Source organism: Gymnodraco acuticeps, unplaced genomic scaffold, assembly GCF_902827175.1.
Source record: "Gymnodraco acuticeps unplaced genomic scaffold, fGymAcu1.1, whole genome shotgun sequence".
Lineage (NCBI taxonomy): Eukaryota > Metazoa > Chordata > Actinopteri > Perciformes > Bathydraconidae > Gymnodraco > Gymnodraco acuticeps.
Window position 1 is genome coordinate 377,950 of NW_022991960.1, and position 14,435 is coordinate 392,384.

The window sequence follows — 14,435 nt, forward strand, 5'->3', positions numbered from 1 at the left end:
ATATAAAGCCATTTTTGGTTAACGGGGGAAGGATCTTCTTAAAGAGGCCCTGTTATGCTTTTTGGAGTTGGAGTGTTCCCTTTCCTGTAGTGTGTTATAGGTTTTTGTGCATGTAAATGGTTTTGAAAGGCTAAAATCCCAAAGTTCCATCCAAAGGGGGTTTCCCACACACTCCCTCCGCTGCCTGAAATGCCTGTATTGGACTCCTTTGTTTACTTCTGTAACATGATGACATCACTATGTAACACTCACACTTCTATTGGCTAGTGCTCCTACACATTGAGTGTGATGGCCAAGAGGCGGGACATCTCGAAGTGGTTGACCAATACACAGTAGTCACCATCTTCCTGAGTTTTTTTAAATGTGAAGAATGTGAAGACATGTAATGGGTTATCACAGCAAAATAAATATTTTGTGTTAGGTCCTCGATACAAATCAAAAGAGACTTCTGACTACTGACTTTTAACTCTGTAGTGTACAAATCCTACACAAGAGACATTTTAATTTAACAGAAGGCTATTTGTTCAATGTTATGTCATTTCTGAGTTTATTGTAAAAACAAGAAGCACACTGTTTACAGGAGGAAGTCAATGTTTAAGGCAACATTATTGTGCATGTACATGTTAATATAGACAGTTAGCCATTTGTTAGTTAATATCTTCAACACACTTTGTTTTTTATATTTATTATTATTTCATGTACGCCATTAGAAAATGTTGTAAGCTGAAAAGAATACAAAATATATATGTTTCCTTCTAACAGATCATTTTCAACAAATACGTTTACATACAGCACATAGAGAAGAGCAAGGGCTGTTATATATATGTAATATTCTTTAAAAAGTAGAAATACAAGCATACGTCCTAGCACTTACATTTTGGTTTTGTCTAGCAGTGATGAAGAAAATAGTTAAAATAAAAACAGTTTAATTTAAAGTCATACATATACGTTTCTTATATGTTATATTTCATGTGTGAAAAATATAAAATTATGGGAAAAAAAGTCATACACATATATTGCAGGACATTTCGGCAGAATTTATACAAACATATCAATGTGCTAAAGGCTGTCATGAGTATTGAGTTGTTAATACTGAGCTTTGTATCAGCTTTACACTGTGAGTGAATTAGGAATATTGCAGTGTTCATGTGCACGGCCGAGGTCTATACGTTTTGCTGCTCCTCTCGGCCGTGGTTGATGTCTGTTGCAGGTGTGGTGTCGGTCAGTCGTCGTTGTTGCAGTCTGTACACAGAATCTGGTCGCGGTCCGGGAAGAAGCCGGAGCCCACCAGCGACACGGAGCAGCGATAACACTTGAAGCACGGCTGGTGCCACTGCCGCTCCTCAAAAGAAACGTACTTCCCATCTCCAAACCCTGAGAGACACAAATACACCACATGAGCAACTAATGAAGGAATGTTTGACTGGGGGTGGAACATTTAATAACAGCCTTGCACCATGGCGGAAATAACAAAACTGAATTCAAGATAACATCAGAGGTTGGCAAATAAAATAAGAAACGCGCTTGCCAGTTCTGGCAACCTGCTCGTCCTCATAGCTGTGGTCAAAATATCGATTTAAAGTTTCTCTTAAAGGTCCCATGTCATGCTTTTCTGGTTATTACCCATCCCCTTGTGTGTTATGAAGGTTTTTCTGCATGTAAACGGTCTGCAGAGTCAACAACCCTCAAAGTACACCCTGTAGCGAGTAAAACTAACACAGAAAAGACCTGTCTATGCTGCCCCAGAACGCCTCGTTGGAGATTTCTCTTTTTCCATTTGTTTCTTCCGGGAACCAAGTGACGTCATGCGGTTCCCGGAACCAAAATGGACCAATCCGCGGAGCTCCTCACACACCAGGACCTTTAGCGTACATTTTCAACTAACAGGGAGTCCCATTGACTTGCATAGAGCTCCCTGGTTGGTAATAGACGAGTTGGGATGGCGGAGAAATGCTCTCCGCAGACCCATTCTCACAGCGTTTATCAACCTTTTTCTTACTCAATATCAAGCCACACTTATTGTTTTTACTTCGGCTGTGAGTGTTTGTGTGCTCAGGGTGAGTTTCCCGCTGTACCACTGTACACTGTACGACCCGGAAACCACACCAGTAAGCCAGCTCACTGAGCAGCGAGCCTCGCAACGTCCCGACCAATCAGAGCACACTGGGCTCACAGGGAGGGGGGGGGGGGGGGGGGGGGCAGGAGCTCAGACAAGCCGTTTAGGACAGAGTGAATACACATACTATACAGAGATGCTGTATGAGAAACTAATGTGAGTTTGGAAAATTGCACAACATAAATCTACTTTAGTATACCTCAACAATGGAACTATGATCAGTAGAAATGGCCATGACATGGGACCTTTAAAGCCATCATGTGACGAGTTTGTATGTGATTTACGTTTTTTTTTTAAATGGGAAAATTAGACAATCCTCTCAGAACTGGCTCATTATGTGCTTTTATTCAAGGATACTAGTATACAAAGCTTCTTTTGAGCCTTATAGCTAGTTTCAGCTCATTATTCAGCCATCTGGCCCGCAACTTTACTGTTTTGGTTGACTCTCGTAGCTCTCATAGTGTTGTTTTTAACCGCATAATGCAGCTGTTTTCGGATAAAGAACTTCTTCAAATCCACTGTATGCTGCTACCTGTTCATCACCAAACAGCAGACTGATGCAGTTAGCAACTAGCTGGTGAACATTGAGGAGCATTTGGCAGCTGAAGAGACAGATATTTCAATTGGGAGCTGGTGGAGACCAAACTGAGATAAAGGGGAATCAATTTTGGACTCCAACATGAAGGAAAAATCACTTATTGCATGTTTAAACCTATAAATCAAGTCAAGGTTTTCGCTACTATTTAGGATTACAATTTGTTCTGAAATATCTATTCAATGTATTTATATTATGTATTTAGTGGAAGAGTCTACCATTTCAATCAATCAATCAATCAATCAACAACTTTATTAATCCCGCAAGGGGCAATTGGTTATGAGCAGCAGCTTATGTCATGTACACAGCAGGAACATACAAGAAGAAAACACACAGATACACCCGGGAGCACAGATGTGGATCATTCCAATTTACACTATAAATAGTTCAAAGCATCACAATAATAAATAAATAAATAATCAAGTTAAAAGCCTTTTCAAGAATTTAAAAGTTTGAGTGCAGAAGGGATGAATGATTTAGAAAAGCGATTAGTCCTTTGAGCAGGTAGAGCATATCTACGCCCTGATGGCAACAGACGAAATTCATGCGAAAGAACATGACCTGGAGAGTTCAGAATGCTCTCGGCTTTCCGCAGAATCTGCTGGTTACAGAAGGAATTTAAGTCTCTCTGTTTCACGCCGATGATCTTAGAGCAGGTTTTAACAATGCTGTTCAGGCTGTTCCTGTCTTTCAGTGTAAGGCTATGGAACCAGCAGATAAAAGAAAAACAAATAAGGCTCTCAATGAATGCTTGGTAAAAACGACAAAGAATGAAGGGCCTGACAGAGAAAGAGTTCAGTTTGCGAAGAAGGTGCATTCTCTGTTGACCCCGCTTCACAATACACTCAGTATTCACATCAAATTTGAGGTGGTCATCGAAAATGGTGCCCAAGTATTTGTATGATGTGACAATTTCTACCTTGTCATTGTGTATGATGCACTCCTTAGGAACATCCTTGTGACGTCTAAAATCAATGATCAATTCCTGGGTTTTAGAGACATTTAAATCCAGAAAACTGTCATCACACCAGGAAATAAAATCGGCAAGAGCACACTCGTGGCCTGAATCTGAGCCACTAAGGAGGGACAAGAGGGCGGTATCGTCAGAGAATTTAACCAAGTAGCTGTTGTCTTGCATGCTCCTGCATTTATCAGTGTACATTATAAAAAGTAGGGGCGAAAGAACGCATCCTTGAGGCGAGCCCGTGGAAGTGATTACAGAGTCAGAGAGGCGTCCATTGACAGACACCTTCTGCTCTCTATTAGTTCGAAAGTTTCGAAAATCCATAAAACAAGTTGATCGGGTAGTTTAACATGACATAATAGGCTCTCTACCAGGAGATGCGGCTGCATTGTGTTAAATGCTGAAGAAAAGTCAGCAAACAAAAGCTTGGCATGGGCTTGTGGCTTTTCAAGGTGTTTGTGGAGGGTGTGCAGTATAAAAAGCTTTGCATCCTCTACGCCTCTCCCTGCCTGATACGCAAATTGTAGTGGATCAAGTTCACCACCTACTACTGACATGACAAGGCCTTTAACAATTTTTTCAAACATTTTCATTACCAATGACGTTAAAGCCACCGGTCTGAAGTCGTTTAGGACTTTAGGATGAGGCTTCTTAGGGATGGGAATTACAGTTGAGGATTTCCACATATCAGGAATTTGGCTATTCTCAAGTGACAATTGGAATATATGCTGGAAAACACCACAGAGTTCGCTAGCACAATACTGGAGTGTACGCCCACAAATATGGTCAGGACCTGGGGCCTTCCTAATATTGACTCGTTTTAAGAGATTCCTAACATCATCCTGTTCCATGACTATGTCTGAGATAGGTGAGAGAGACTCTCTAAGGGTTGAGGTGTTTATGGAGAAATAATTTTTCTCGAATCGAGAATAAAAAATGTTAAAAGCATTGGGGAGGTCTGCCTCATTTGTTCCCTCAATGTTAATGGTATTCCTAGCCCTGTCATTGTTGTTACCCTGGGAGATGGAGGACATTGATTTGATTCCCCTCCAGGCTTCCCGAAGATCTCCACTGTTGTATTTGAGTTCCACCTTGTTAAGCTATTTTAGCTTTTCTTATCTCATTTCTTAATTCTCTGTTAATTTCTTTTTTGTCCTGACTGTTTCCAGTATAAAATATACGTTTCTTTCTATTTATAACACTCTTTAGATCCTTCGTGACCCACGGCTTATTATTAGGGAAGACGGTAATGTCTTTACAAGGAATGTTAGACTCCACACAAAATGATATGTAGGATGAGACAGTTGACGTCAGTTCATTGAGATCAGAGCATGAGCTATAAAACACATCCCAATCCGTGCAGTCCAAACATGCCTGTAAGGTGGCAATGCTTTCCTCTGTCCAACATTTCACAGTTTTTTTTGTGCACACTTGTTTCCTGCAGATGGGTTTGTAGATCGGCACCAGAAGAACGCTCGTGTGGTATGAAGCTCCAAAAGGGGGCATGGTCAGGGACTTGAACGCACCAGGCACCGTGCCGTAACATAAGACAATCGTGGATTTATTTAAATTTCGAGTGGGATTCAAATTGTCGTCATACACATGAAAGACTCACGGGAAATATGTTATCAAAACTGATCGAAGCTTTACTGCTCCATCTTCTAATGAAGGGTCAACACATTAGTAACTAACTGCTAACCTGATCATTTCTACTGCTGCCTTTTCACAATAAAAGCTGGCCAAACACAACACAGCATTGATTTTATTGTTTTTTTCTATTGTTGTGTTATTTCTTTAGACTATAGAGAGAAATCACGCAACACAAAAAGAGGATGAACGCAGATATGCAAACCGCAGAGAAAGCATTAGAGCCAAGTTTAATCCTGACACACCTTAACGCATACACCTGTTTGTTGAAGATAATTCATTTGACATTTTGTTTATAGTAGATAGTCGAGACAGACAGGAATCACAGGGAGAATAAAGATAGGAGTTGACAAACAACCCCAGACAGACTTGAACCAGGGATACACCTGAATTGTTTTGAGGTCCTGTATTCTCCACTGACCTGTGATGGCCGTGTTGCAGCCGGCACACTTTTTGGCATACAGGCTGCTGAAACACTTGACACAGTACGGACTCTCCCCCTGCGAGGTGAAGGGTTGGCCAGCCAGAGGAGCTTTGCAGCCCGTGCAGAGAAAACACTCTTTGTGCCACACCTCGTCCTTGTAGGTCACCCCTCCTTTAGTCAGAGCCTGCAGGACACAGAAGGAGTCCAATGGGAGAATTTAAGAAACTTATTTTCAGTGACACATTGTTTTTCTACACAAATGGAGATTTCCACCCCATGTTTGTACTGTAATCTGACACGTGTATGGTGAAAAAAACAACTTCATTTTATTAAAATACATGTTATCAGTCAAAAAAGAATTGTTGTAGCCAGTAGCCTATTTCTTGACATATTGTGGTTTAGTTTCATATTGTACGCACGCAAACTCTTCAAAAGTGGAGCAATGTCTACTTTAAAATATGAAATCCTAGTTTTGTTTGGCCTTCTTGTTTCATTCCTTTCTCTTATTTATTAAGAACTTACTTTTTCCTTTCTGTATATGCACAAGTAAAAGTCAAAAGAAAGGAACAAGGAAAATATTGTTTAACCATTACCTATCTAAGTAATTAGACAACAATATTATCACACAATTTTAATAATTGATTTATCTTTAAAGTCCTTTTAGAATCATAATTCTCAAACTGCTTCTCAGTAGCTGAGATTTGCAGATGTTCTGTATCTTATAGCTTTGTAAATGAAGTATCTTTAATTTTGGGCTTATGGTCTAAATAACGAATCATTGGAAGTTGTCCTCTTGGTTTCTGGGAAACACACATTGGTGGATTTGATCACATATACTGCATGAATCATTGGAAAAGTTCTGTACAGATCGATCAGAATCCTGTTTCACCTTCTTGCAGTGGTTGCACTGAGGAGCCACCCTGCCCTCGTAGCACGGCACACAGTAGTAGTTGTTGTCGTCTGGGATAAAGGCCTCGGCACCGATCGGCTTCTCGCAGCCGTGACACACAAAACAGTCCTCGTGCCACGTGGAGCCACCGTACTCCAACAGCTTCGACCCTGTCAGTGGAAAAGAAAAAAGGAGCAGATGAGAATGAACATTTACATTTTTGTAAAAGTGTGCTGAAATACTCCCTGACATTTGCATCCTTTGTGTGTGACTTGATTATAAGCTGGAATGAAATCTGATAGCATTTGTCACAATGAGAGAACCAGAAGTGACGGCTCAACCTGTTCTTACACAGCCCTCCTGCACCATACAATTACCTCAGCTTATCTTGCATCAAAACAATCTGACAAGCTGCAACAAAGCAATGCTCTCAAACTGGCCTCCTATTTATTTTCCAGTTTTAACCATTTCATAAGTGGCTGTTTTCTTTGCTTTGAAACACATGCTTCACTGAAGAGGTTTATAGAAGTAAGGAGCCAGTCATGCCTCTGAGTTTTATTTAATCACGGGGCTTGTTACAACCTTTTGGGACCTGAAGTGCAACCCAAAGGAATGACAGTGGGATAAACTTTTAGGAAAACGGAACTGCATTTAAAGGCATTCCAGGCTGAGCAGAAACTGAAGGAAATCACTGCTGGGTTCAGAAAATAACTGGTGAGTTTTGATATCCCACACTACCCACAGGCCCCTGGTAATTTTCAGTCATCCGACACCACTGCTGTACTGATGTCGTCACAGCGGCCAGAGCTGAAAAAAACCCTGCTTGGGGATATTTTCAGCAGAGCAAGGAAACAATCATCCTGTCACAGCTGTCACACCCCGGATAACAACAAGTAATTAACCCTTTTATCCCCGCACAGACAGGGTGTGAACTTGTTCAACTATTTGAGTAATTACTTATGGATGTGTCCCCAAGGAGGTTTGTTAACTTGGTGTTGGAGGAATAAAGAGTCTCTATTGTCGTTACCTGGCATGACTGTCTTGTCGCAGGACACACACTTGGAGGAGAACTCGCTGCAGTAGCAGTCGCTGCACACCAGCGCGGCCTCCTGGCTCGTGAAGGGCTCGTCTGCCAGAGAGCGGTCGCAGCGGAAACAGCGGAAACAGTGAGAGTGGTAATGTCTGTCCTCATAGAAGAGCTCCTGGAAGAAGAGGGAAGTGAAACTGAGCAACCTGTAAAACCAGTCAGGTTAAAAATGGCCCCATAATAAAAAAATGCTAAAGGATTTGAATTAAATCAGTTTTTTGCCCAATTATTTAGGGGACAGTTCATTTTTAAAATGCCTTACAGTTGAAATTGTTGTGGAAATATTTTCCAAGGCCCATAACTTTGACCCAGTTTATCAGTTCAAGCTGTCCTGACTGAGCACACGCACCTCGTAACCTTGGCTGCTGTGCTCTCAGTGTTCTGTCTCCCTGTTCCTGCCTGTTGGCGTCAGCTGATAGAGGTGTTATGATTTTATCTTGTTATGCAGCATGTTAATGATGCTCTCTGAACTAGCTAAATACATGGGTCTGAGGTAGAGTTCTTTAGAATTGACGTGGCAACCCACCCGTGCAGTCTCACCGTGACTGCTGTCACTTGTGATGTGAATCCTCCGGCCGAAACTCCTAAATAAACCATCAGTGTTTGACAGCAAAGCTCCTGCTCATCCCGTGTCTCCTTCCTGAGTCGGTGACTCCCACTGCATAGCTACACAGAAGTTTCCCTTACAAATTGGCGTTGTCGGCAGGATACCAACAAAACTTCAGAGCTGGTAAGTGTGATTTCAAATCTACATTTGGACATTGCCTTACCAGAATCTGTGATTGACGGTATCCCAGAATTACCTGTGAAACTGAGCGGCTGTGTTTCGTTTTTGGTTAATGAACATTTGGGGATAATAAACCCAGGGGATCAGTGTCTGGGGACTCAGTCCTGGCTGATTTCCTCTGTGTGTGCTGCTCGGGACGGAAGTGCCATACAAGCATACACAGCTCATGTTTAGAGAGACCTTAAAGAAAGGCATCAGTAAGGTGGAGCTTCTGTGTGAAAGCAATGTAAAAGATTTGTATTGGACAAATCGCCGAATTCTGGGGGTTTCAGCGGCCAAACACAGCAGTTAAAAATAAGCAGCTGGAGATATTACTCCTATCGCCTCTGTGAGCACGGCTCCAGCAGCAGCCGCGGGTGTGTGTGTAAATACCTCCTTGTGTTTGGGTGGCTGGAGAAGTGCAGCTGAGAGGGAGAAAGTCACAGCTTTTTGTCTATAGCTTTAAACTCACACCACCGCCGTCTCTATTAAAAACGAGATGGTCTAAAAGCACTCGTTGTTTGTGACCGTCTTCCACGTGCTGGTAAAACGGGGCAGCGCGAGGTGCGTGCATCACCTGATGCGCCACAGTTCTCTACGTTGCTGGAGGAACTGGTGCCGGTCCGGGTCGCATACATAAAATTATAGGCTAATTGATCACGGGTGGGCAGTGGCAAGCAAAGTGTAGAACAGAACTGTGTTTCACCGTTGCGATGAACTCGATAGCAAATGTATAGGCTGGTCGAGTAGGACTACAGTTAACTGGGCTGTTTTTGGAGAGAAAGGGTAGCGGAAAAAAAGTCTATGTTCTCCTGGTCGGGGGTTCATAGCGCCACTGATGGACTGGAGTAGTGGTTGTCGCAAGAGGATAAGCTAGTTATCGCTTTTGGACGGTCTTCAGGCACGATCTTAGCACTTGTATACAAGGGTGGACGCGCGAGTCAGGGCGCCCCACTAGAGATAATTCCCCACCCCCTCTGAAACCTCTTAATTCGGACTAAATTGAGCTGGATGAGCTTTGCTGGCACGCTGGTGTTTATTACGAGTTCATGTTTGTTTGTCTGATTGTTTGTATGGGGGGTCTATATTGGTTTGTCTACCCGCCGTCTTGTGTATGTTTTGTAACAACTAATAATGAATCAGTCCATAGACAGGGTAAAATGAACTAAACTTTAGTAAATAAATAACTTGAGAAAAATAAATAATATAAAGATGTAAAGCAAAATTCTGGTAGTATAAATGTGCTGCAAAATGAAAATAAATAGCAAAAGAGTGTTTTTATGTCCTGCATCTGAGTGTGCAGGGGAAAATGTAAACAAGAAGCCCACTGTTCAGGGTGTGCGCTAGGTGTAAGAAGAAAAGAAGATTATTGCTTTAAGAATCCATTCTTAAATGGTATTGCTGGTATGTCAAGATATGTTTGTGACCTTGTATAAACCCTATGCCCCGTCCTGCGCCCCGAGACCCTCAGAGGCATCACTGCTGGTCGTAAAGACCTACCTGAGGAGATCAGGGTTGCAAAATCTGTTTTTTTAGGTCAATGTTGTATTATGTGTTTAATTTATTCTTAATCTATGTATTGTATGGTAATAATGAATAAAAACGTAATGTATTGAACACATTCCGAAACAAAGCAGATAAGACAGAACTAGACTCAGACATAATACTAATTGTAGTTGAAACATTTTGCGCTGTTGCTGCAAAATGGAAACTTTGTTGATTGTCTATTCCAACTGGCCACTGGAATCAGATAATTAATACAAGTTGAAGTTCAATTACAGTTTTAAAAATAGTTTAATATTCTTTATTAAACTGCTTCAAATTATTTCTCGTATCAACCAATTGGTCTCCATAGACATTACTCAAATTAAAATAGTTGTTAAACTACTGACAAGTTTTCTGAAACCGAGCTTATGAACAACAGAGTAAAGGTTGCTGGTTAAGCCAGGATCAATATATTTGTTGAAGAGGGAAAAATAAATTGAGCAATTCTTTAAAAAGTATAATGTTGCAATCTCTTTAAAATAAGTAATTACAGTTAAAAAATAGATGTTGTTTTCCAAGGGCCTCTCTTTCACAGGCCCACACTTTGAATCATGACACTTCCAAGTCCTACAGAGATCAGTATCACTTTGTGTTGCAAGCCAAATCCAGGGGTTCTACTCGAGCCCAATTTTAAATACCATAAAGAAAAGTATTGAACCCAGCTCGAGCTAAATGTCAAATGTATTTAATTAATGTGCAAGTGTTTTGATTTAGTTAAAATGTTCCAGTCTAGCTTCCTTCGAGTTTAGTCTAAGCAACATATTAGTTCTCATAACATTCTCACTGCTGTGCTGTCCCAAATGTTTTAAACCTTGGGCACACACACACACACACACACACACACACACACACACACACACACACACACACACACACACACACACACACACACACACACACACACACACACACACACACACACACACACACACACACACACACACACACACACACACTTTGGATAAGTATTCACCTTATCCAAATTGTAAATTGTTGCCTTCTTTAAAGTTATTAGTAATTCAAGATTAATTATTAAATTAAATGTGGTACATAACATAGAATAAATAAAATAACTTTGACTTGATAATTTTATTCACAACATTAGACCTTGTCCTCTAATCTCTACCAGAATAAGATACGTGTGCATGTTTGTGTGTTTTTACACTCCTGTAATGTACCTAATCTTGTTATCCTTTTCATTACAGAGCTGGGAAAATGGTGTATTGCTTAGATTCTGATCCGTGCAAGTCCAATTTTGACTGACTTTAGTTCTATTGTTAATGTTAATTTGATTTCAACCCATAAGTAATTATTTAGATTAACTCAACATTTCACATGATGGATTAGTGTTCCACATTTTTTTTTTCACTCATTTGTTGTGCAATTAGGCCAATGGTAAAGAGAGACATTACAGCCGTTGATACTGTCTCACGTGGGTCTGCTCCTCCCCACCGAGCCATGAACTGAAAGCTTGACATCTGCTTTGAACACCTGGAAGCCTCCCTGTCACACCAGCACCAACCCTTGGGTCAGTCAGATGGGACTAACGGCTTCACTTAGGGCATTTGGTTCAGATACATGACTCTCGTTACCGCAGAGTGGGTTGTTTTTTAAGGCTATTCATACTGCTATGCAGAGGATGCCTGTAGGTTGGCAAGCTGTTAAAAGCCCCTACTATTTTTAAAATAGGACTAATGTCAGGGGCCTCTTAGTTCTACATGTATTCACATTATATCGACAATGTTTCCACCTGGTAAAACTAGAGGCTGCACGGTACTCAGGCTACAATACGACCATTCTGTTCTGCTCTAACAATTCAATTGATAGATTCTACGTCAAAACAATTAGCTTTTATTGTTTCCAATGATAACGTGACCTTAAGTGGAGGAATGCAAACCTGTTTTCAAATGTAAGGTTTTGAATTTGTTTGACATTTCTCAGTATAGTGACACCCACAGACACCCAATTCCATTCATGCTATGCCATCAGTGATGACTCAGATGTTAAGGGGGATGAAGCTTTTCCTCCCAAATCAGATATGCTTTGTTTTTCAACAAATGTATACATTTCCTGCATAATATGTTTCTCACAATTGTTTTTTTTTGTAAGCTGCACACAGGTGATACTGAGTCTTCTCGAGTAATAGATTATAAACTACACCATGCTTAAATAGACTCCTAAGTTATTATTTCATATGTGACATATGTAAGAAAAGGGAGGGAAGAGTCAATTATATTGAGTAATTGATTTTATATTCGAACATTTATTTCTCAAAACCTGTTTTATGGAAGAGAAAAAAAAATATTTCTGATAAACTAATATTTTATAAAACGGTAAATGGTGAATTAATATAACATTTAGAATCATTGAGAAGGGGTTATATCCACAGGGACTAGCTCACCTTTAACTTAAAATAACATTTATCTGCTTTGGACTGATGAGTATATGATTCTTGCATGTTAAATGACTAACACAAACCTTACATTTATGCATGTGCATGTGTCAGGAAGGCACCCAAATAATTCTGAGGGGCCTATCCTATTTGTGTAATTAAATGATAATGTGCTAATCCATTACTTTGAGTTGTCTGCACTCAGGAAAACATCCCTATCAGGTGTTAACCCAATAACTAGGACAGCTCTGAAGGCCAAGGGTCAGAGAGAGAGGGTCACACTCTCTGGCTGCAGAGGGCACCCCCATCCACGGGCAAGGAGGCACGAGGTCGTTCGAGATAAGAGGATTCTAATCTTCAACTTTCTGAGGAGATGGGATGCTTCTTCACCATTCTGCTCGGTGGGCTCAGGCAGACAACTCTGCAGGACGAGCGAGGGCTTCAGAGGCTTCATACAAGGTTCCTTGTTTCTTGGAGGAGCAGATGTCTTCCTAACCTCTCCCATCACGGGGGGAGACCTGGATGCGCCACTTGGAATACGCAGTTGCACTGCTCTCAAGCAGATAGCAGAAGGAATGCAGGCGGATGAGCCTCCATTTCACTGGGGGAATCAACTACAGTGCTCACTGAATGAGCCACAAAAGCAGAGCAATTGGGGGGTTGAAATATGGCGCTCTGATGAAGAAGAGTTTTGAGCCAATCAGCACCTCAGTGCTAATCTACAGTATCAGGATGCCTTTACACACCAGACACTCGTTGTCATAAAGAGAGGAGGAGAACGAGTCAGAAAGACTGAAGGACACGTTCTTCCAGCTCTCGTACAAAGATGAACTTTGAATTGATTTTATATCTTGGATGTTTACAGATGTACAATTAATGACTGTTTTTATATTTCCAATGACCAGACATGTGTTGAATAGTGGTGATTAATATATTTTTGCCGGATCAGATTACACTTTCGCACTAAACAAAATTAATTAATTAATATTTTCAGATTATAAAGTATTGAATAATAAGATATTTCTACTATTATCACAGATAATGTTAATATCCTTAATCGTCCAGCAATCAGGCTTAACAACACTACTCTTTAATGTATTATCCATGCACAGAAAGACCTACAATGATGTTTCAAGTACTGGATTAATTTCAGTTTTGGCCCAAAACAAATATTTTTGCTATTGTGCACCTGTGTTTTATGTGTGTTCATTATTATGCTTTTGACAAAAGAATGATCAAACACTGATGAGAGATGATTTTTCTATTATGATTGGCTGTATCAATCATTGTGATTGAATGTTTCAATCTTAATGTGATTGTTATTGATGTAATTGATGTTGTGTAAATCCACACTCAAATCTGAAGATTCCCATTGATTTAAGTATTGAACAAAATATTATTAGACCAAGGTTTTTTAGATTATCAAAATTGATAAAAAGAGAGAAACTGTTGTGGAAATATTTTCCAAGGCCCATAACTTTGACCCAGTTTATCAGTTCAAGCTGTCCTGACTGAGCACACGCACCTCGTAACCTTGGCTGTTGTGTTCTCAGTGTTCTGTCTCCTGAGTCGGTGACTCCCACTGCATTGCCTGTTGGCGTCAGCTGATAGAGGTGTTATGATTTTATCTTGTTATGCAGCATGTTGATGATGCTCTCTGAACTAGCTAAATACATGGGTCTGAGGTAAAGTTCTTTAAAATTGACGTGGCAACCCACCCGTGCAGTCTCACCGTGACTGCTGTGACTTGTGATGTGAATCCTCCGGCCGAAACTCCTAAATAAACCATCAGTGTTTGACAGCAAAGCTCCTGCTCATCCCGTGTCTCCTTCCTGAGTCGGTGACTCCCACTGCATTGCTACACAGAAGTTTCCCTTACAGAAACCTTGTTTGCCAAACCAGAAAATCCAGGGTAAAAAAATGCAATTATAAAACTACATGATATTGATATGTTATTAGAATGGAGATCACAAAATGAATCATACACATTCAGCAGACTGGATAAAACAA

General features: G+C 40.7%; 1 protein-coding gene across 1 annotated transcript in view; it reads right to left on the bottom strand.

The window, feature by feature from the left end:
- Positions 1–523: 523 nt before the first annotated feature.
- The window catches only part of fhl3b (four and a half LIM domains 3b), a 28,280-nt gene continuing 14,368 nt past the window's right edge, over positions 524–14,435 (bottom strand). Inside the window, exons 4-7 of the mRNA XM_034200752.1 lie at positions 7,663–7,837; positions 6,636–6,805; positions 5,744–5,930; positions 524–1,374 (exon numbers count right to left, since the gene is read on the bottom strand). Of these exons, the coding sequence (XP_034056643.1) occupies positions 1,223–1,374; positions 5,744–5,930; positions 6,636–6,805; positions 7,663–7,837 (684 nt within the window). The 3' untranslated portion in view covers positions 524–1,222. The remainder of the gene's footprint in view (positions 1,375–5,743; positions 5,931–6,635; positions 6,806–7,662; positions 7,838–14,435) is intronic.